This window comes from Aulonocara sp. 'chitande type north' Nkhata Bay, linkage group LG7 (genome assembly GCF_057382095.1).
Source record: "Aulonocara sp. 'chitande type north' Nkhata Bay isolate Kocher_YH1m ecotype deep benthic linkage group LG7, A_spYH_male_GT1.1, whole genome shotgun sequence".
Taxonomy (NCBI): Eukaryota; Metazoa; Chordata; class Actinopteri; order Cichliformes; family Cichlidae; genus Aulonocara; species Aulonocara sp. 'chitande type north' Nkhata Bay.
Genome location: NC_141350.1, coordinates 34,566,876 through 34,589,476, shown reverse-complemented (window position 1 = coordinate 34,589,476; position 22,601 = coordinate 34,566,876). Strand labels below are relative to the sequence as shown.

The following is a 22,601-nucleotide window of genomic DNA, read 5'->3' as shown; positions in this document are numbered from 1 at the left end:
ATAAGACTCTCAGGAAGTGACCTGACGTGAACTGAAAGTCCCAGAGTTCTGCTTTAAGCTTCCCTGAAGTCACAAAAGCCATCATGAAGGGACACTTTACATAAAGAGCCGTTTTGATGCAAGCTGTACTGTCACCAAATATTAACATAGCTCTAAACTGAAGTACAGCAGGGCAAAGTCAACATTTCTCATTGTGGGCACTTTGACAACCTCACTTGTACTTTAGCTTTAAGATGCTTGAACAGTCTCACAGCAGCCTCTAGTGGAGATCAAAAGGAACAACAAGGCAGGCAGCTTTCTGGTCAAAGCCATTTAATAAATCCTTTAAGAACAAGATAGTAAGAATGCAAAAACCAAACTGATTTAAAAAGCATTGCTGTACATTTCACAACACATCCACTGAAAAAATTTTTAAAAAGTCACATTGCTGACCATACAATTCACACCACAAGTTTTAGATTAAACACCAGCAGCAGTTTAGAGGGGGTGCAGGGTCAGAGGTCTTCAGGCCTAATAAGATTAGTGCTTGAGTACTTTTGAATAAGTGAAACAAAAATGGTTGCCTTGCACTAGTCTGATCATGTAGCCCAGCTGTCACTCTTAGAAGAATTAACTGCCATTTTGTAGCTCAGGTCAAACTTAACTTGTGGTGTGCTTTGGGCAGGCTGTAAAAATACACACCCCACAAAAAAAAAAAAAAAAAAAAAAAAAACCCCCAAACACACAAAAGTACTAAACTAGTGACATCCTTGGTGTGCAGATCCTTGGTCAGGTTAAAAAGTTAATTTACATCTGTACAAATCAGCACATGGTGCCAAGGACACTGATCTCACTGTGTGACCTGCTTTGCCAGGTCCTTAACCACTGATGATTTGAGCTGCGAAATGTTGGCAATCCTCATCTGCTTTGAGGTGGCGTATTTGCCTTTGATGGCCTGCAGAAGACACCAGTGTAGTTAGGTCTTGTCAAGTTTAACATTAGTTAAAATTTGAAGTACAAGAAGCTTACCATGTGCTTGGTCAGCCCATTATTCACTTTGACAACGTTCTTGGCGATGTGTGCCATAACAGGAATCAAACTCTCTGCTGTGTAGTCCATGTAGTGCTGCAGCGTCACATCCTGGAAAGACAATTTGAAGGCATCTGTGCAGGATTTGCTGAGCAAAATGTGCATGAGTCACACTATTATATGTATACTTTGATCCTTGTGGTGAAATTCCTCTCTGCATTCAACTCATTCACTCAGTGAATCAGGTATAGGGGTCAGTTTGAATTTACTGATCTAGATGTACAAACATATTTGACAATTCCTTCACATAAAGCAAAGCCTTTTGATATTGAAACTCATCCAAGGAGTCCTTTTATAAATATGAACAATTCCCATGACAGTTCATAAAACTTATGGTTGCAATATTGCAACCATTACCTGCACAGGTGTAGATTATGACAATCATGTCAGCCACTTATGTTCTGCATAGATTCAGCTCTAAAGTCTGGGGTAAGCAAAGGTCAGACAAGCTTCTGTTGCACCAGTATTATTAAACTTGCCAGGAAGTGCTACAAGTTAACAACTGCACTGCAGCTTTATGGCAGCCATTTGTTGCACTCAATTATGGATCACTCTTGACATTGCTTCATAGGTCCTTTCTTATGAAAAGAAAGGACACTAATACTTCAGACCTAGTTTTTACCACTAGGAACTTTTAGCAAGGACACAACTTTAATTTCTTACAGACACACCAAAACTCTTGAGACCCTTCAGATGCACTTACCCATTCTCCAGCAGCCAATATTTTGAGGGTGAGTGCCAAAGCAGCACTTGCCACCATTGAAGGTGGCAAATGGACCATCTCGTAGTCAACCATTGTGAGCTCCAGGAGATACTTTGCCAGAGTGTGCTGCTCAGCAGTTACCTGTGAAGACATGCACGAGGAATAAGTTGCTGCACGAACACTTACTGTCACCCATCAGCAATTCCTGTGACACAAGATATGCTGCAAACCTCATAAATTTTGGAGGCCCTTCTAAGGAACTGCAGGGGGAGAGGACGGCCCAGTTGGAACTTCAGCACCCGCAGAATGGTCATCTCCATGTCTCTGATTTGGGCTGTGGTGTAGGCCTTGTCTGTGACGTAGGCAAAGTCTGAGATCTCTGGGGGATACATCTCCTCATACTTTGACGCAAGGAACATGGCAGTCACTCCAACAAGCTGCAGCTGCTTCTTGGGTACTGGATTGTCCTGTTGGGAGGTATAGTTGCCATTAGTGAGATGAAAACCATGAAAGGTGGACTGGTGTATTGCAGGACTAACAGCTTTTGTTAGGAGAACCAGGATTCACTCACCTGAAGAAAGCGGTCAATGATGCCCACGGTCATGTACATAGTCTCCTGCAGCAGACGAAACTTCAGATTTACTTGCACGAGCCAGTCAATGAGAATGGCTCTCATGTTGCCTGTCACCTCCTGACCCTGCAGATAGTTCTGTCTGACGTTCTGTTCAACCTGAGCAGACAAGAAATGGTTAGTGGTCTGTGGGGAAAGTAGCTCAATAGTCCCACTTTAAATTCCTTTATTTTAAGTTGCTTGCCTCAAGCTGGCGGAGATATTTGTAGATGTCCTTCACATATTCACTGCAGAGCATGGGGTTGTCATAGTCATCTGCGTCGACATCTCTGATAGCAGTGTGCAGAATGACATCTGAAAATGCTTGGCATAGGTCAGCAGGCTCACAGCCAGAGGTCTCCATTGGTGTGGGAGAGGCTGGCTCAGGTGGGGCTTGCACCTCTGGCTCAGGTTTAACAGGGATGACATCTTTTTGCTTTGTCTGTTCAGCCTTTTCAGCTCTGGTTGTAACTTTAGTCTTGAGGGCTTCAGTCTTTACAGTCTAAGGGGAAAAAAAACGCATGTTAAAGCCAGAAAACTCAATAGTCTAGGTAGACACGTTACCAAAAAAAAAAAAAAAAAAAAAATCTGAACATAGGACCAATTTAGTGTTAACTTTCAAATAGAGATCACTTCCCAGAGTGATTTTAAGCCTCATTTAGACAATCTCAGCCCCAGCTCCTCTTCTGTCTAGAGCTTTCAGTCTTGCCAGACAAATTACAACCCATTAAGTGCATTTCCCCCCTGTGCATTCTTAATTGGAAACTCACAGCAGGAAGCATGCTAACTCACTCCTGCAGGTATGCTATGCTGCCATTTTAATGTTGCCCAAAGGAGGGCGACACTCAAGTGTGAGTTCTCTTGTTATCAATGCCCCTCCATTTAAGCAGCAGTCCTGTAGCCACCTCATGTGCTCTCTAGGGTCAAAATAAAAACTTGACCTAGACACTGAATTTTAGTCTAAACAGCACTTAAACCTACATCACCAAGTTAAGTCAGTTTTAGTCAATCTGAGCACATTGTACTCTCAGGGGTTTTCCTGTTCTGTTTGAGATAAGGTTGTTTTTTTTTAAATTAGAATCTAAAGCAGGAAAATGTGTAGGCTTCTTTTAGAGCAAGAGGCTAAATGCTGACTAATAACTGGTTCCATGTGTAGTCAAGGCACAGTGTGCCAGGGAGGTGGAAAAAAAAAAAAACCCCAACAAGCTTAAAAGAATACCTTCATACCCTAACAGGACGTTATAATTTTTAAACAAACTTGTAAACCAGTTTTACCTTGTCCAACGCTTTGACTCAATTCAGCATTTTGTGCCAGTTGTTGCAAGTGTGGCCCCACTCGGGCCATTTTAACCGTTTTGAGATCAGAGCTGGAAGCCACTATGCCCATATGATTTCACTGCATAATTCTGTTTTCCATAGATTTAACAGAAAAGCATTTAATACGGGATGAAATGTTTACCTTTTTCTGTGCGTCTTTGTTAACTGCGATGTTTCCAATTTCCCCCAGGGCTGCTCGGGGCTTCTGTGTGGGCCCAGACACAGAGCAGGCCTTGCCACCGAGGTCGACCTTGGTGGAAGCCAAACGATTCTACAGGAAGGAAAAATAATAATAATAATGTTAAATCACAATGATTATAACAGTTTGTACGCTTTTATCTTTTAGTTAAAGAGGCTTAAGCGCAAACCCTTACTCTCGACCTGCTCCATGATAAGAAATCCCAAAGCAAGAAACGACGGCTATAGCTACGTTTTGAGGGGGTTTTAAGCGAAAAAGACAAAGAAAAAGCTAAGTGCTTCCCCAGATTCAATGATTTAAAAAAAGTAACAAATAGAGATGATAAAGTCTTACCCGGGTCACTCTGAGAGCCATTTCGAAACAAGCGATGCTTCAGCAAACAGGGGAATAGTCGTAATGGAGAACGGTACGCAGCTTCCAGCGAGCGAGGTTTAAATCCTCGCTCGCTGGAAGCTGATTCGCTGACCTAAGACTGTTCTGGGCGTCTGATTGGTCGAACGCACCTGTTTGAAATGCGTTCCCCGGACAACTTATGGTCACGTGATTTGTTTTCTTGATGTTCATTTCCTTTTCCTTTTACGTCCTGCTTGTTTTTATACGCTTTTTCTCTAACGCTGCATTTCAAGTAAGTAAATAAATTAATAAGAAGTCACTTTAAGAGGGAGAGGAATCAAATCTTAAAGTGTATTTTATCGTTATACTTTAACTTCTATTGCCTCAAATTCGTTCAGAACACAATTCTTTTCATTTTGAGTATGATAGACTTTCTTTAACATTATATTTTTTAAGCTCTGTTATTTCATTTAATGTAATAAAAGTCCATTTCTGCTATACAGAGCTGCCTTAGTACATGAGACACCTAAGAGTAAAAATGCCTTCTTGAACGATAAAGGCTGTTTTTGCTTTTATTTTTCTTTTATAGCTTCTAAAAGTCTACATTTCAAAAGGAATTTCTCACATAACTCACGATATAACACTTTACTTTTGTCATCCATTAAATAAGCTACAGTAGTTAGCTCTTTAGATCTCCATGTATCTTTAAATGCCTTTGTTCACCAAGTAAAACATATCCACTTAGCAAAAAGTAGATACACTCTACTTTTTTTGCTTGGATACATAAATGTAAAGTTGACCCTGTTTCCTTGGCAATAAGAAAATGCATTCTACAACCCAAATTACAAAATAAATAAATGTGCAAAATGTAAATAAAAACAGAATGCAATAAGATGCGCATCATAGATATCCATATTATATTTACACCAGAACACAGGAAACATAAACATACAATTTTACCAAAAAATAAAGTTCTTTTGAATTTGATGGGAGGAACACGTCTCAAAAAAAATGGGACACCAAAAGGCTGGAAAAACAGCTATGGAAAGATTTTATGTTAATAAAGTTAGTTGTCAACAGGTTAGTAACATGACGGGGTATGAAAAGAGCATTTTAGAGAAGTAGAATTTCAAAGAAGTAAAGATGGGCACAGGTTCACTAATGTGCAGCAAACTGCATTTACAAATTGTGGAGCATTTTCAGACTTAAGTTACAGTGCATACTATAATATGATGAAAAAGCTCAGAGACTCTACAGACTCATGTCTGTGGCACTGGACAAGGCTGTGAATCAATATTGAATAGATGTGATCTTTGGGCCCTCAAGCAGCACCACATAAAAATAGGCATGATTCTGCCATGGGAATCATTGCAGGAACTCATGAACACTTCCAGAAATCAGTGTCTGTAAACACAGTTCATCCACAAATTCAGGTTAAAGCCCTATCATGAAAGAAGGGTACAAGTCATCCATATCATGGTAGTCTCAAGTGCTTGAAAAGAAGGCAACTGGGCTTCTTATTGGTCATCCAAGAGGCTTCTTCAGTTCTAAAACAAGTGACATAGAATCCCAGTGGTTTGATCCAGGATGGTTTTTGTTCTCTTGGAGGTCGTCCTTCGGGTTGTTGAGGCGATATCAGTCATGTGAGTTTCCCTAGTGTGAAAAAAGGGATGGACTATTACCATCACTGGTGCCAAGGTGTGAAACTCTGTAAAACAATGTCCCACTATGCTGTCCTGTGAGCTGCTGAGGTCATTTGAGGCAAGGTGCCAGTTGAAAACATTAGACCCATTATAAAAAAATACAATAAAGACCCAGGGCTCTTGAGCAGCCGGAATCACAATGGGACCTCACCAAAAGTCCAGTAACCTTATATGTACTTTGCACTCTACTCAAGAAAGAGTGGTAGTGATGGGAAGGCTGCTCTAGTGACGTACTGTGTAGTTTTTGTCACACGCTGGAGAGCCCTCCTGTCCTGAACAATGCAGCCTCCACGCCACACTGTAACTGAGGCAGCGATGACGCTCTTAGCTCTACAACTGTGTAAACGTTTCTGGGTGACATGCCAAAGTTCCATCAGCCTTCTAAGAATTTTTCAGAAGCTGCCGAGTGTTGTGAGATCAAGTAAGAGAAAAATTAAAAGGTTTTTACTCCCTATCTCTGCCTCAGTGGTGTAATCATTTCTTTGGTCTTATCTACATTTAGAGAATGATTGTTTCTTGACACTACACCGCCAGGCCTGACACTTCTATGTCACCGCCTCTCCATTAGCAAACAACCCAATGACTGTAGTGTCATATGCAAACTTTATAAGGAGACCACACCGTCATATGTGAAGACGGTGTAAAGGAGAGGCCTCAGCATGCACCCCTGATTGGTTATCATGCTCGTGTGGTTTTCCTGAGTGTTTGACTGGAATTTCAGCACTCACAGAAAAAGAAAGTGACTTCCCAGAGATTACTGCAATTAGTGTTGAATTCTGAGCTGTTGCCAATGAACAACATTCTTACATGCAGCTGTGGTCAGAAGTCCACATGTGCTCATTATGGTCATGAATGTTATGGTAGGTTGCGTCTGTGTTCATGGGAGGGACAGTGGTTACCGCCTCTGGTTGAACGAACGTGCAGCAAGCAGCAAGCAGCAACCTGTTCCAAAGGATTTCATCAGCAGGCCAGCACTTAAGGTGGTGGCTAAGGTTCATTGCTGGGTTGTTGATCTCTGCTGTTAGTAAGGCCCTCCCTTGCTAGTGTAGTGTGGTGATCTTGCGTGAATTTAAATATAAAATAAATTCAAACTTGTGAACCCAGTTATTAATTTTTAAACAAAAAGAGTTACATTGTAAAATTAAAAAAGTTCAAATAAGTCATTAAAAGCATAAAATTACCTTGACATTCATGTTCATAATTTGTGTATTTAAACTTCTGACAAAAACTGCTACATGTTCCTCGGTGTGTGAGGGTGTCATCAGTGTACCGGATCTGTCTGTATGTATGTTAGTAAGAGTCCAAAGTGGTCTTTTTAATGTTGGTCAAGACCAGTCTTCTCCCTTGGAAACACTACAGCATCACCTGTGGAACTCAATGTAGATGTGCCAAGTTTTGTACTGTTTTGTTTTTGTCTGATCTCATTACTTTTAGTGCCGTGTTGATGTTTTGAAATCTGTTTTTCTACATAGATGTTTGTTTATGTGGGGTAAAGGTATGTTTGTAGAAACCAGGACTGCTGTCCTGAAATCTTTAGTGGCTCTTCGCCAACAACCATGCCCTCCAATCAGAGGATCACAATTTTCATGACGTGTACCGGAAGGCAGAGAGGACGCAAACGTAACACGTAAAACTAAACAGATGCCACTACCTCTCCTACACTGAGGACGTCAGCGGGAGCAGCTAACATCACTCCCAGACGGAGAGAGGACCGAAAAGAAACGGGCACACGCGACGATTAAACCTAGACGGCCCTAGTTAGTCAGCTCCAAGAGAAATCCAGGTGTTTCTGTTAGCCGACAAAACAGCGTTTCTCTGGCACGAAAAGGTAAGATAACACCGAGTAGTTAAACCGCAGTCTGCTGGTTAGTTAGTTACTTAGTAGTTGTTTCGGGAAGTGTCTCAGTCTTGGACTAATTGTAGCTACAACCAGTTTAAAAAGCACATTTTCCGAAACGAGTAACGTCGACGTTGGTGTAAAATTGGCTTGCTTAATTAGTGAGGATTAAAGAGTGACTGTCTGACTGCTTAACACGTGTCCTTAAAAAGTTTTCCAAGGGTAAGACTACACGTTAAATAGGTTTAAGAGGCTATATAGCTGCTAAACCTGGCATTAACCTTACAGCTATTTAAAAACCGGTCTTTCTCCTTTCTAAAAATCTCCTTTTTTCAACTTAAATCTATCCGCAGCTCGCAGTAGCATCTGAATTTCCCTAGGTTGTGTCTAATTAGCAGTGATGTTTTAACACTTATTTTTAGTGTGTATTTTGTCCCCTTGTTTCTCTTATTTAAGAATCGTAGAGACTTCTGTTTATAAAATTTGTGGTGACTCTAAACAAACAACAAAAGAGCGAACAAAGCAAACTAGTCACGCTAAGCTTGCTAGCTGCAGGTTGCCTTTAGCATGCTAACGGGGAGATCAGAAGAGTCATACTTAGCAAGGAGCATGCTGTCTAGTATTTCTATGTAACCCTTTAAATCACAGCTTTACCTTGAAAAAAATACCCACAGTGTTACCAAACACCATGAGGAATAATTATTTGTTAAATGTTTGGTTTTAAAAGGGGGGTTAAAACGCAAACAGCGTGCATTAGCTTGCTAGCATGACTCAGTGGATTTGTAGAAGTAAAACGGTTGTGTGGCCCTGTTTGTGTGCTGTGAAGTAGTTGAAGATGAAGGATATTTCCTCACTTGACTGAGCCCTTTGGGGATATATAAATGCGTGTTTAGCTCTGGGATTAAGGCAGAAGTATGGCTGAGGAGTGACTCGCCTTTTGTCTGGGTGATAAACGTGCTCCAGCTGCTCTTTGTGTTATCCACAGGTGTTGTTATGAATTTTTATGGTCACCCCTTTGTTTAAATTCCTCCACCTGCATGTTCCAGCAAAGTGTGTGTGGGCTGTTCTTATGTTTAAGGAGAAACCTTGTCTCTGACGTGGATACAAATTTTAGCCAGGGTTCCAGCTCTGGTTGCAGCACTCCTGAGGTTGTCTATAAATAGATGTGTTCACAGCCTTGGTGTATTGAGGTAACGTGTGTGTGTGTGTGTGTGTGTGTGTGTGTGTGTGTGTGTGTGTGTGTGTGTGTGTGTGTGTGTGTGTGTGTGTCACATTGCACTCCTGTGACAGTGGAAAGCCCTCATGCACATGTCCATGTGAGCCTGGCTGGAAGCGGAGCTCCGCAGTCTGTAGTCACACTGCAATGAACACACGTGAAGCTGCACATTGCAGTGGTCTGTAACTATCCACAGTTTTGGGGAAGAGGAGAAAGACTAGTGTAACTCACCAGGATATGAACTTAGTGATGGGAATTCTTCCCCTTTTGCTTCCACTGTGTATAAACTGTAACTGTAGACAGTTGATTTTCCCTGAAGCAAGATCTTCACAACTTCCTATAAAAATCATTGTCATCACAAGGCTGCTGCAGCTGTTTACTAGACTAAACTTGCCTGGCAGGAAGCTGTTCTCAGCTTTGAGGAAGAGAGTTTGCATTGTTATTATACAGTCTGCATTTTTTTTTTTTTTTTTTTAATGAGCATTTTAGTATTTTGTGAATTTAGATTTTTTTTACTTGAATTCTCTGTAGTTTAGCATTTCATTCTTTTATTTGGCTATTTCCTTAAAAAGTATTATTTAATAATGTGGTATCTAGAGTTTAAGATGTAGCTTTATATTTGACTTTAGTTTAGTAAACCCATAGTTACTTTCATTTAAACTTATGTGAGCTTTATTATTTAAAAGTATTTTTCAGCATCTTATAAAGCATTTTTATTTGATTTAGCATTTCATTGTGTTTTACTTGGCACTTTCTTTTGCCTGCCCTTTCATCAATTTTTAACTGAGATCTCTTCTGATTACCGTATTTCCCAGACTACAAAGCGCACCTGAATATTAGCCGCACAAGCTAAAATCAGTGGAAAATCCTGTTTTGTACATACATTAGTCGCACCTGACCAAAAGCCGCAGGTGTTTCAATGTTGACTTATCATATGTAAGAGAATATGCACAAAGGGAATTGTCAGGAAAGAGATGGCTGTTTGGAGACATCACTTTTATTAATATTTTGAAAAACAAGTTATGGGTACATATTTGCATAACTTTTTAGGTATATGTACAAGTAGCGGTAATTACAAGTACGAAACATGTACTGTGCTTCATAAATGAGTAACAAATGTAGTACATAACAATAACCTACAGCACACCAGAAAAATAGATTCAGACTACCTTTTAGGCTCAGGTGCAGTGACACGGCTTTAACAAGAAGAAAAGTCAAGTCATTCACCACCATCTTCCTGCGCACTAAAACCACCAAAGTCCTCTCCTCCAGTGTCGGATACGAACAGGCTCAGGGTGGCTTCGTCATCCACTCTCCGCTTCTTTCATTCGTTGTCACTTTCAAAACCAAAGAAATCCTCGTTGTCAGTGTCAGAGTCGAACACCCTCTGAAGGGCTGTGGCGGTGTCCTCCTCTCCATCATGCAGCAGTCCAGCCCTTTGAAATCCGTTGGTGATCATGGATGTTTTCACACTTTTCCACGCTGTCAGGTTCCACCGGTGGAGTTGAGCATAACTTGCTTTTCACAAGTTTATCGCCGCTCGTCATCCACGACTCCCGCTGAACGCGTAGCGTTAATTTGAAGTTTGTTTTTTCTTGTACAGCACTATGTTGCCTGGCGGATGGACACGTGACCAACATACCACTCTTGAACCCCGATACTGTGTGTCTGATCACATGCCCTTCCGCCAGACAACGTAGTGCCGTACAACAGCGGAACAAACAAAACAAATCGTCTTACGATATGACAAAAATCATGGACAATCCATAGAAAACCCGCACCTGACTAAAAGCCGCAGGGTTCAAAGCTTGTGCAAAAAGTAGCGGCTTATAGCCCGACAATTACGGTAATTTTGAAGCAAGCTGCTTTCAGTTTTGGGTAAGAAGAAGTTATCTAATCATTTTTATTGCGTGTTCTCTTTTTTTGTTTTATTTAGTGTTTTTTTTTTTTTTTTTAATTCACTTGGGTTTCATTTGGCTTTATTCATGTCATTGAATTGTTTAAGGTTTCTGATTTAGTTATGCTTATATTTTTATTTTAAATTGATTCATTTTACTGAATAATTTGGAAATGCTTTGTCACGAGCCAGTTGGTCAAGAAAACTTTGATAATGACCATCAATCATAGCTGCACATTTAACCTGTAAGGATGCAATGCTGCTGATGCCAGCAATGCTGATGTTGGCAACTTTTGGCAAATTCTTACAGTACCTGCATGGGCAGTTTAACCTTGCCCATTAGATTGGGCTCAGTTTGTACTGTTGAAGGATTTTCATACTTTCAGGGTGATTACTGTAATTGGACCTCAACCATCTGTAGAAGACATTGGTGTCCTGCATAAATTTTTTCAACTACAGGTTTGTGTGGGCACACACAAATACCATTTATTGCCACAGACATGATTCATTTGTCAGGAAGACGTGATTTTCTGACGGAGCGACCATTGAAACAGAAATCATTGTGTAGTCTGAGCACTGATTAAAGATGTTTTTTTTTTTTTGTTTTTTTTTTTTTATTGTTTTTTTGTCCTTCTGCACTCTTTTCAAGCAAAGGTCAAGAATGCTGTTTGGTTTACACACTAAATAAATAACATTTCTAACCAAGGCTGTTGACAGTGTGCCTCAACACTGTTATCTGGTTCATGGCACTTGAGGCTCAGGTCATGTGATTACACCTCAGCAATTTTATTATTAGAAAATAGTGAGGTGTCCCCTGAAGCTCCAGTGAAAGGGAAGTAAGTCAAGTTTTAATGGGCATTATTTTATTAGATTAAAATCTGAGTGAAGATTTCATGAGTAAATTTCACTAGTATGTCAAGGGGTTTTAGTACAAAAAATATTCATAGTTGGGGTTTATATCACTATTTGTCATTATACATTGTCTTTGGGGTTTGATGTAATCTAAAGTTAATAATCACCGTCCATATTAGTTAATGGTTATACTGTGATTTAAGCTACAATGGTCAGTCAGAGGAAAACTAAAAGCAACAGAAGGTCTCAGTAGTCCTTCTCACTGCCACTCTGAAGCCTTGCTTCTCGCTCACACTTAAACATAGCAAAGACAGAGAAAGCTGTCCTTGTGAAGCAGTAGGATATCTCCCATGGGTTTTTATTCATTTTTATTTTTGGGTATGAAAAGTGGCTGAAGTGCCAGAGGTAATGATGCGTAGGTGCTTAGGGAAAAATCTACATGTTGTAGTTGTGTACTGTCACTGGGGAAGCGTCAAAAAATGTGGGCTTGTCTTTTTCTTTTTTTATGTTTGTGGTGGTCTTTAGTCATTTGTCTAAGCCCTTTTTAAGTGGAGTAAAGTCACAATAGAGAAAGACCTCTTCTTTTGCAGTGACGTGAAAATAGGGGATTAAAAACAATAAAAATTCCACTGCAGTCACAGTTTGTACTTTTATTTTATTTTTTTGATTGATGTTCGTTTGAGCTTCCTTCCTTGTGAACACTGCTGCTGCTCCCTTTCCTGTTTGAACCCACTTTGGAACAAACTAATATTTAGTTTCACACATTTTGTTTTGTAGTTTTTATTTTTCAGATTCTATATATAGGTAAGTTGAAATTCCTGTTGCAGCACACATGACCTATAACAGAATAGCTAAAAAGTAAAATGACTCAAAATTTATTTCAAAATGTCAAATACACAAATTAGTTACTAACTTGGATGAGTAGAAAAAATAAGATGAAGGAACCTAATAAATAAAAATCCAAAATAAATGACAATAGAACACCATGTAATAAGTGTCTTAATAAAGTAAAACATCAGCTGGACAAGCTAAGAATTTATTTCACATTAAAATAATGCAAATATCAGAGGGTCCAGTGAGCAAACATCCAGATATTATGCAGCCTTATAAATCACACGACTAGCTAACTTTTCAGGGAGAATACTAAACTGAAGTGAAACTCGCACAAAGTAAAGCAACAACCTCAATTATTGGCTGGAGAGAGGTTTTCAGTGATTAGCTGCTCTTTAAAATTTATGTCCCCAAAAGAATAACGAATAATTGCGTTTATTACACATAATGAGATGTAAACATGTGAGGCTGATGGTGATAATGGGTTTCGTGACAGCTGATTTGGAACAGCTTCCAACTGAGTCAGTGATTTAATAAAAAGGCTACACATCAGGTACAGATGTGAATATAACTGCTTTAGGTTCAGGACATGGTCATTTCTTTCCTCTTCAGTAGTGTCTTTGTGCTATGTGACTCTGCTGCGGTAACGATGCCTTTTATTTTTTGTATGTCTGTCTCCAGGTCAGCTCATCAGGTGGCAGAAATACCGCTATGGCCCAGGAGACCAATCAAAGCCCAGTTCCTATCCTCTGTGCCACTGGCTGTGGTTTTTATGGCAACCCCAGGACTAACGGCATGTGCTCCGTGTGCCACAAGGAGCACCTGTCACGACAGAATAATGGAGGAGTTGGTTCTTTGAGTGGAGTGGGTAAGACCTCAGGTTTTATTTTCTTCTCCTCGTCTGTGTGCAGCTGCTCTGCCTTCATCCCCTGTGTCTCACTGTGGCATGCTGTGATTTATTTCTCCTCAGGCAGCAGCTCCACAGCTGAGGCTTCTGCAATCCAGAGGTTAGAGGCCACCCTGAATAATGCTGCGGCTGCTGCAGTTGCTGCTGCAGAGGTGGCAGCTGAGGCCGCCGCTGCCTCTGATGCTGCTGCTGCCACAGAGGCACTCAGGTGAGTGGACCCAGCAGGGTGCCTGTCAAACAGTGACAGGAAGTGGCATCTATGGCAGGAATGTAAAACATCAGCAACCATCAAGATTTGGTTTATGTAGAGGTAAAAACTGGGATTTCCTTCAGGCGAATCAGTAGTCTCTTACAGCTGTACAATAATTTTGTGACCATTCAGGACTGTGTGTAGTTTCATCCATTCATGGTCTTCTGCTTATCTAACCTTGGAATGGCAGTAAGCTAAGCAGGGTATTCTCCGTTGGGGCGATCGTGGCTCAAGAGTTCGCCTTGTAATCGGAAGGTTGCCAGTTCAAGCCCCGGACACAACGACAGTCTCGGTCGTTGTGTCCTTGAGCAAGACATCACCAGTGTGTGAATGTGTGCGTGAATGGGTGGATGACAGGTTGTGTAAAGCGCTTTGGGATCCTTAAGGACTAGAAAAGCGCTATACAAATACAGGCCATTTACCATTTAGTTGTCGCTCTCCTTAGCCCCATTTCTCCTGGGGGATTCTGAGATGAGAAGTATAATCATCTCAGAGGGTTGAGGGTCTGCCTCAGTGTCTTCTGCTTGGGCATGCCCTGAAAACCTCCAAAGGAAATCGCGTAGAAGCAGCAGCTCTGCTCCAATTTGCTTCGATTTTCTGTTTCTTAGACTGAACCCAGCAACTTGTTTCAGCTGCTTGTATTTGCAGCTTAAATTCCACTTACAATGCTTTTAAAATGGTCTTTGGAAATTTAAGTTGTGGAAACCTGCAGAAACTTTGTCCCTAAAACAATGGATCCTTTTGTAGCATCTCAAACGTGTTGTGTTTGAGATGCTACGTTTGATATATGGAACATGGGAATATTAAAGCGGACCTGTTCTGCTTATTTCCATATATGTATTTTTTGATTACTGTAGAGCAGCTTAGCATGATTCACAATTCGAATTCACAAATACACCCACTGTCTGAAACGAGCAGTTTTAGATCCTCTCCTTTTAAGTAGACTTCTCTGTGATTGGCTATTTCTCTGCCTGAAAAAAATCATATCTGGGGATATCCATTTAAAGTGACGTCATAGAGATTCAAGAGAAGAAAAAAACTTCTGCGTTTAGTACAGGGATTACTCGTACATAGCATGAGCACCAGTATAAACATGACAGAAAGTAAGAGCACAATAGGTCCACTTTAAATCTGTTTATTTATTTATTTTCCTTTTTTTATCCTTTGCAGTGGGATTTCACCTGCCATTTCTGTAACACAACAGATGACTGAGATGAGTCTCTCCTCTGAAGAGAAAGGAGCGTCAGGCAGTAAAGTGGAGCTCATAGAGCCAGGTGGGCACTAAAAATGGATCTGTTTTCTCCGTCCATCCATTCTCTTGAATCGGGGCTGGCTGGAGCCTGGAGCCTAGAGTCTATCCCAGCTGTCATAAGGCGAGAGGCAGAGGGACCCTGAAGAGGTCGCCACCCTGTCAAAGGGCTAACACATAGACAGACAACCACTTTACTGAGTGTTCAGTCCTGAGGGTGGAAAAGTGTGACTAACAGATTTATGTTCTGCTTTTGCCCTTATTTTTACCATGAAATGAGAAACGTGTCATTAGTATGAGGTTATTTAAGGTAGAAATGAAAGAAATGGTGAATATTTGTGTTTTCACCACCCAGTTTACAAACCTTTATACGAAGGCCTAGCTCTAGTTTAAGTCTAGTCTTTTTTCCTTCTTTTTCCAGTTGTGAGTCAGCCAGCCGTCTCAGCCTCGCATCCCTCCACTGCTGGCAGTGAAGACTCCAAATCCCCCGAGCCCCCCAAACCCAAGAAGAATCGGTGCTTCATGTGTCGTAAAAAGGTTGGCCTTACAGGTAAGATGTCTCACAAAGAGATGGATGGATTTTTAAAGTCACTAGCAATTTTCCCTCTAATTTCTCATATGTCTGAGCAAACACAAACTCCCTGCGCGGACCCTTGGACCATTGTGAGCAACGGCAGACATGTGCACTGTGGTCACACCAGCATAGACTATGTGCACCTTAGCATATTCTACTTCCGGTGGAGAAACTCCTGTATAGCACTTTGTTTCCGGTGTGATATTTGCTCCTTGTTTACTGTCGGTTTTCCAAAACAAGTCAACCAAATGGATTAATCAAGTGGCGATTTGCATTTCTCAAGATGTCTTGGGCATTTACCGAACATATCTGTAGATGATGTTCATTGTCTTGTCGATATATTTTCCTCTGCGCCTCAGAGCAAAAGAGAGGTTTCAAATTGTATATTTCTCAGTATTTGTATACAGTGGTCACTCGTTTACAGTGTTGGGTAAGTTACTTTGAAAAAGTAATTAATTATAGTTACTAGTTACTGAGTTAGTAACTGAGTTACAAGATTCTAAAAGTAATTAATTACTTCAAAAGTAACTATTAGTTACTGTTTTTAATATTTTTATTTTTTATTTTTTTTAACCCTCTGGGGTCCAGGGTATAATTGGCTATTTTTCACTACTTTAGATTTTTCCTCTACATTTCACCTTTAAAAACTATTTACTTTACCGTGTTTAGTATCATTCTTTTCATGTTTTCATTTTGACATACTGTATTAACACAATTGATCTAAAAACATAAAATCAGAGTAGAAAAAGTTGTTTTCTACTGTAACAACCACAAACATGTTTACTGAGTCATACTTCATAACTTTAAATGCAAATATAAATTGTCAATTTTAAAATCATATGGACAAGTTTTGCAAACAAAGTTGTTTGCAGCCATTTAACTTTTACCTTTTTTAATAACCATTTCAAACTATTTGTATAACGATCAGCTGTTCTGCATTCAATAAGATGCCACAAATTATTTGTGCCACTCCAAAAAAATAATTTCTGTCCACTATAAAGGAGAACATCACAGCCTGATACCTGCAGGTCTGACAGCAGCAGGTGTATCACTCCTGTTTGTTACCTGGAGACAGCAGTCGCCTCATTGTTCTGACACACAACACAAAACTATCCACAACACTACACACACAAAACGTCACAAATCTCTCACATCTCAAAAGTTGCTCGCGTGCTCTCTCGCTCTCTCTCTCGTTCTCTCTCTCTGGCGGGTGCGCAGTCTTCCCCCCTCGTCCTAAACAACCAAACGTCATGTTGCCATATCATTTTTTTTGAATGGTCAATATGGTGCATTTTTCCACCAACACGAAAGGGCAGGGTTTTTTTGGGGGGTTTTTTGTATTTTCTTCGTCATAAGCAGAGAGTGCTTGCTAGCAATGTCCTGACGGTAAACGTTACAAAACTATTGAGGAAAAAACCCGCGTATATATTTATCTTGACTCTGGTTTTGCGTGGCCTATCAACACAATTTAAAAACTATATCACCTTGTTGCTTTGTCATCTTGAAGTGGTCATGTGATTGGTTTACCACGACTACTTTATTCTTCCTCAGTCAAACAGCAGCACTCATGCGATTGTTTTGCCCACTTAGCTCCAGGTGTTGTGTTAGAAAGTGATCGCTTACACACTGTGTAATAAATACTCACAAAGAAAACTGCGGCCTTTACAACTTATGTCTAAAATCGTTTCATGCATCGGTTAAAACACTGGACTCCAGGCATACCACGCCCAGCTGAAAACACTTCACGCAAGTCGAGCTGCCCGAGATTCACAGAATTTACAGAAAATGTTAAATTTTTGTGATTTATATCCAGGGCTCTAGACTAACTTTTTGACATGGGCGCACCGGTACGCCTAACTTTAAAAATTTAGGCGTACCGGCACAAAAGTTAGGCGCACTCAAATTTTTCAACCGCATCGCTTAACACCGCAGTTTTACATGTGCACTTTCTTTGGGGGGGGGGGGGAAGTCCATACAGACAATATTAATTTCTAAATTATTAACTAACAAACTTGTGCTTAAAGTGCTTTGTCAATATTGTAGAAAATGTTAAAAACGTAATCATCATCTTGGCCTCCTCTGACGACCTGTTTGCTGCTGTCTGCTGCTGAAAGGCCGTGGGGAGAGGGGACACTTGGGCAGTGCATTTACTGCAGCATATAATGTGTTTTCTGGATACACTGTGCTTTTTCAGCATTCAAATATTGATGGCACCGTGTCAGAGCACTGGCTATGAATTTCAGACAGATCAGGCCTTAACTTAACAAAAAAGTTATCAATAGTTCTTTTCATCTTTTCTTATTACCCACAGCTACAGTACATCCACTTCTCTCAGGCCTAGGCTGCTCACTAGGGCTGAGTATCATCACTGATTTCTATAATCCATTCAATTCCGGTTCTCAAAGTCCTGATTTGATTCAATTTAGCCTCAGACAGTCAGAAATATTATAATTCTGATCATTTATCAGTACTGATACACATGAGACTTCATCAGAATTGTGAAAATCACAGCAGATGCCTTTGTGTGAAAGTAACTGAGAATAAAACACAGGAAAACATGAAGGAGATTTTCCTGGTCTGGCTTTTTTATAGCAGATAACCTTAAAAATATTCTGCAATTTTGCATAATTTTAAGAAATTTAAATTTCTTCAGTATTGAACAGCAGAAATTAGGCTTTCTTGTCCGAGGTCATTTAAGTGAAAAAAGAAAAAGCGCTGTAAACAACGCTAGACTGGTGGGTAATAAGCGAATGAATAATGCAGAAAACAGATTTGAGACGGGAAACTGTTCTTGAAGTACAGAGAGAGAGAGAGCTGTGCAGGAAGTGTGATTTTTATCGTGGTGGAAGCAAAACAGCAAAAGTCAGAGGGAATTCATGACGACATTGATCAAATGTGAAGCGCAGTTTGCTGCTTCTTTTGCTGCAGGCTCGGTGAATTTTGGTTGGAGAGAGGCAAAACCTGCAGCTCAGAATCAGCGCAAAAAGACGTAAACACAGCGCGGACCCGAAGAATCGCTAAGCTCCGACAGCGTGTCCGTGTTCAGGCCGTCGGGTGAGAAAGCCGAGAAAGACGAAGCTGATTCTGATGTGTTGGGTCCGCTCTGTGTTTAGGTCTTTGTGTGGAATCCGTTAATGAATTGATATCGCTTTATTCAAGCTACTCACCTCTCTCTTCCACCTGCACTTTCAACTGGACCACGGCCAATCAGAGAGGTCCCGCCCCTGACTATCTCTGATTGGTTTAGTCCACGATAGGGGCATAATGTGTGTCTGTTGTTGACCACACGGAGAGTTACAGAGATTTTTTTTTTTTGTTACCGGAACAGTTGGTCGCACCTGTGCGACCAAATATTTATTTTTAGTCGCACCACTGAAAAATTTGGTCGCATATGCGACCAAATTGGTCGCACTCTAGAGCCCTGATATCATTATCGGGATGATAGATGTCTTATATCGGGATATGAGATTTTGGTCATATCGCACAGCCCTAGTTTGAAGTCCACACTTTTTCCGTCAATTTTTCCGTCTGTCCTGCTCACATCTCCAGTGGTTGCACACGTTGTCATTAGCGTGTATTCACTCCACATTGGCCACACCGCTTTCCTAGCTAAAACACTGGTGGCGGCACATAAGGACGCTGTCATAACCTGTCAACGACTTTATTTAGCTGCGTATATACGAATGTGAATCACATTATTGGCTGGAGCAGCCAGTCACCTGTCACTGACTCACACTGCAAAACGGCACAGAATGAATTGTTACACATTTATTTTAATTTCAATTCAGGTTGGATTTTATTCTTATTTTTTTTGTGCGCACACGCGCAGCTTAGAGGGAACTTGGTCACCAGATGTACCAAGACACCAGTTGATGAAGACAATGAAGAAATAGGAGGCTGCAACAAAGAAAATCCAAATCAAGCATCTCAGGCTTAACTAATCAGGATTATTTTTGAACCGCAAGCCACGTAAAACAACTTAAGTTGAGTCCAAGAATAAAAACATGGAGATGGAACTGAGCAGAACAGGTTGACTTTAAGATTTGTGTTTTGTTTGGAAAAGTCCGGGTTTAGTGAAGAGAAAAAAAAAAGTGTAAAATCAAAAAACTGTGAAAGACAGTGGTGTGTTCTGGTATCATTTTTTACCCCCCTGCCTCATCCTCTAAGACCTTTTCCTTTCCTTTTCTGCTGTTTCAGGTTTTGACTGTCGCTGTGGAAATCTGTTTTGCGGAATTCACCGTTACTCCGATAAGCACAACTGTCCATACGACTATAAAGCTGAAGCTGCCGCAAAGATCCGTAAGGAGAACCCCGTTGTAGTTGCTGAAAAGATCCAGAGAATATGAAAACTGGGAGTTTGACTTTGAAGCCTGGAAGTGATCGCCTTTCAGACAATGGACTCTAGCCCAACTTTTCCTCCCAAAGGACTTGTTTGTTTGGTTTTTTTTTTTTTTTTTCTCTTTTGTTACACATCAGGGTGTTTTGGGGCCCCCTGTGCATGGATGTTCACGTTTTCAGCTTCTTATTTGTGTGTGAGTTAAACACTTTAACAGGATTTTATTGAACTAAAGAAATGTTGGGATTGAAGTGAGGTGGTTTTGTGTCACAGTAACCGGCTGATGTTGGAGAAAAATGTGATTACCCTTTAGAGTGAAGGGGGGAGGAAAAAAAAAAACCTACCTTGCCGGTTTTTGTGATCCTCCTGAAATCGCTTGAACTTCGCGTGGAATGGGGCTGTGATGGCCTTGGACTCTGGGACTTCTCAGCTGTGCTTGCTCTCTGCTGGCTTGAGTAGCAAAATGGATATCTTGCTTTTCCGTTTGCAGCCGTCGCTCTGTGAAGTCAGTGTTTAACCCTCCCGTCTTGCCAGAGTTTGGTAAGTTTTTATCTTCTTGGACTTTGTTTCTCTCTGGCTCATATTCTTTCCCAGAAACCTAAGGTAGTTGGACCGTTTTCTCTCACATTGATTTCTGTTTTGTTTTTTTTATATATATTTTTTTCTTTGGATGTCTGGTTAGTGTGTCATACACTAAAACATTTGGGAGGGTTTAGCTCCTTCAATAATCATCTTACTTCACTATTGAATGTTTTGTTCATGTTTTTAATGTGAGTTGAATTGACAGTGTTGGGAGTGTTGAATGAGGTAGTGATTTAGTGAAGTTAGTTATCAATAATTTACCATTTCAGTTGATTTTTGGTCAGGCTGCTTAATCATCTTGGTTTTGACCCCTTTTCAGTCATGCAAGTTTGTACAAACCTCTTTATTTATACACTGTCGTGTGCTTAATCTTCTAATAATACAGAATAAATTGTACGATTGTAAATAAATTATGTTCACCACTAAACGGTAAGGAGGTCACGGCTCGTCATTTTGTTCTTGTCTTTCATACTTTAGCTTAAAGTCTGGATTGGGGTTAATAAGCCCCCAAACAAGACTTGCCTGTTAACGTTAAGCCAGCATAATAAGAAAAATTCGGACTGTCCATACACAAGGATCACTAGGTAACTAACGTGAAATGTACAAAAAATTAGTCTGATCAAATTTGTCAAAGTGACCTGCATCAAGAAGCTTTGGAGTAATATTAGAGACTGAGAGGTTGACATAACTGTGTCTGCATACTGTAAGGTAGGCATGCTAGACTCCTGGCTCAGACTCAGATTGATCTTGTGGGCTGGAGCATTGAAGGTTGTCTTTCTCTAAGGGAAGCTAAGTTTAAGTACAAATTTAATCCCTGAGATATCTTAATATAAATGCAGTTTTAGAAGTAAATCTTAATTTTTCCACATCATGAGGAAATGTTGCTGTAGTAAATGGAAAATCTTTCAGCATGTCTGTGCAGGAGCTTAAATTGTAAGAAATGTGTCAAATTACAGGAAAAAATCCTGGTAGCACATCTAGCTTCTCCAGATGGTCCATAAAGTATGTACATTTTATGTTCTTTCACATTTTCTAAAGACATCCCATGGGTTGGATAGGAGTCTTTCCTGTGCTAATTCTGGACCTGGGCCTGATACTTGATACCACCCATCATCATCACATAAATTACAAAAAAAGATACTTAGTTTTCAATTCCGGTTTTATTATCTTGAGAGCTTGAGAAGAAGGTGACTCGACTTCTTTAAGACTACAGTGACTGGCATGAGAAAACTACAGACATGACTTGAAAACAAACTTTAATAAATACTATTAAAGCTACACTGCTCATAGTCCTGCTTTTGTGGCTGTTTGTGAAGGTATTTACCTACTTTACCTATAAGGCACAGACAGCACAGACACTCACTTATCCTTAATCACTAGGGAAAATGATGTTTGGAGACTGGGTGGAAAAATGGTCTGCATCAACTTGCTGTCAGTTGCCGTCTTCAAGGCAACTTTGGTACCATTAAACGGCAATAAGATACTGCAACCTGTTTAAATGAATGGGGTGAAGGTGGCTTGAGATTTGTTTTGGATAAAATGATAAAAAGCTGCCGAAAAACCCAACCCATCTGATAAATTGCCAAAATATTATAAAAGGGAAAGGTTTTGTGCATCCTGAGAAAGAAAGTACTGGAGAAATGTTCCCAGAATAAGTTCCGTGGTGATGAGAAACTCCTTCACAACAACAAGCCAAGTTAACAATATCCATACCTGAAGAGGTCAGGGTATCGATTTCCAAATCTACCATAAAGACAAGACTGCATGAAAGTAAATACAGAGGGTTCACTGCAAGGTGCAAGCTATTCATAAGTCTCAAGAATAGAAAGGGTTGATTGGACTTTGCTAAAAGAAGAAGAAATTTTTTTTCTAAGACAGCCATCATAGTTCTGCAAAAGCATTCTTTGGACAGATCGTGTACCAGAACAACATTGTTAAATGGCCACCTCAGTCACCTGATCTTAACCCAGTTGAGCATGCATTTCACAATGAAACCTTAGAAAATTAGGATTCAACTTTGTCATTACACATGTATGAATAAATGTTTTTGCGTAATAAATACACAAACACGTAGGACTTTTTAACAGTATTTTCATGAGTTTCAGTCCCCTACCCCCATTAAAGAACTTTGATCATT

The 22,601-nt window shown here is 40.3% G+C and overlaps 2 protein-coding genes across 2 annotated transcripts; one reads left to right on the top strand and one right to left on the bottom strand.

Moving 5' to 3' along the window:
- Positions 1-295: 295 nt before the first annotated feature.
- ccnb1 (cyclin B1) lies at positions 296-4,387 on the bottom strand. The gene is made up of 8 exons (XM_086300165.1): positions 4,231-4,387; positions 3,841-3,969; positions 2,587-2,883; positions 2,343-2,501; positions 2,002-2,238; positions 1,772-1,912; positions 1,009-1,119; positions 296-934 (listed from the first exon to the last, which is right to left on the bottom strand). The coding sequence occupies exons 1-8, from the start codon at positions 4,249-4,251 to the stop codon at positions 830-832; spliced, it is 1,200 nt and encodes a 399-aa protein (XP_086156291.1). The 5' UTR covers positions 4,252-4,387; the 3' UTR covers positions 296-829.
- A 3,161-nt stretch (positions 4,388-7,548) lies between these two features.
- LOC147325593 (AN1-type zinc finger protein 5-like) lies at positions 7,549-20,891 on the top strand. The gene is made up of 6 exons (XM_086300164.1): positions 7,549-7,761; positions 13,248-13,434; positions 13,537-13,681; positions 14,894-14,997; positions 15,394-15,522; positions 19,744-20,891. The coding sequence occupies exons 2-6, from the start codon at positions 13,278-13,280 to the stop codon at positions 19,890-19,892; spliced, it is 684 nt and encodes a 227-aa protein (XP_086156290.1). The 5' UTR covers positions 7,549-7,761; positions 13,248-13,277; the 3' UTR covers positions 19,893-20,891.
- Positions 20,892-22,601: the final 1,710 nt, after the last annotated feature.

What these genes read in the sequence shown, in the direction of transcription:
- ccnb1 (XM_086300165.1), bottom strand. Translation starts at nt 4,251, where the DNA reads ATGGCTCTCAGAGTGACCCGG. An exon ending in AATATCTCCGCCAGCTTGAG is followed by an intron (nt 2,502 to 2,586) that starts GCAAGCAACTTA and finishes TTGTCTGCTCAG; the next exon opens with GTTGAACAGAACGTCAGACA. An exon ending in TATTGGCTGCTGGAGAATGG is followed by an intron (nt 1,120 to 1,771) that starts GTAAGTGCATCT and finishes TTGTCTTTCCAG; the next exon opens with GATGTGACGCTGCAGCACTA.
- LOC147325593 (XM_086300164.1), top strand. Translation starts at nt 13,278, where the DNA reads ATGGCCCAGGAGACCAATCAAAGCCCAGTTCCTATCCTCTGTGCCACT. An exon ending in GCTGCCACAGAGGCACTCAG is followed by an intron (nt 13,682 to 14,893) that starts GTGAGTGGACCC and finishes TATCCTTTGCAG; the next exon opens with TGGGATTTCACCTGCCATTT. An exon ending in TAAAAAGGTTGGCCTTACAG is followed by an intron (nt 15,523 to 19,743) that starts GTAAGATGTCTC and finishes CTGCTGTTTCAG; the next exon opens with GTTTTGACTGTCGCTGTGGA.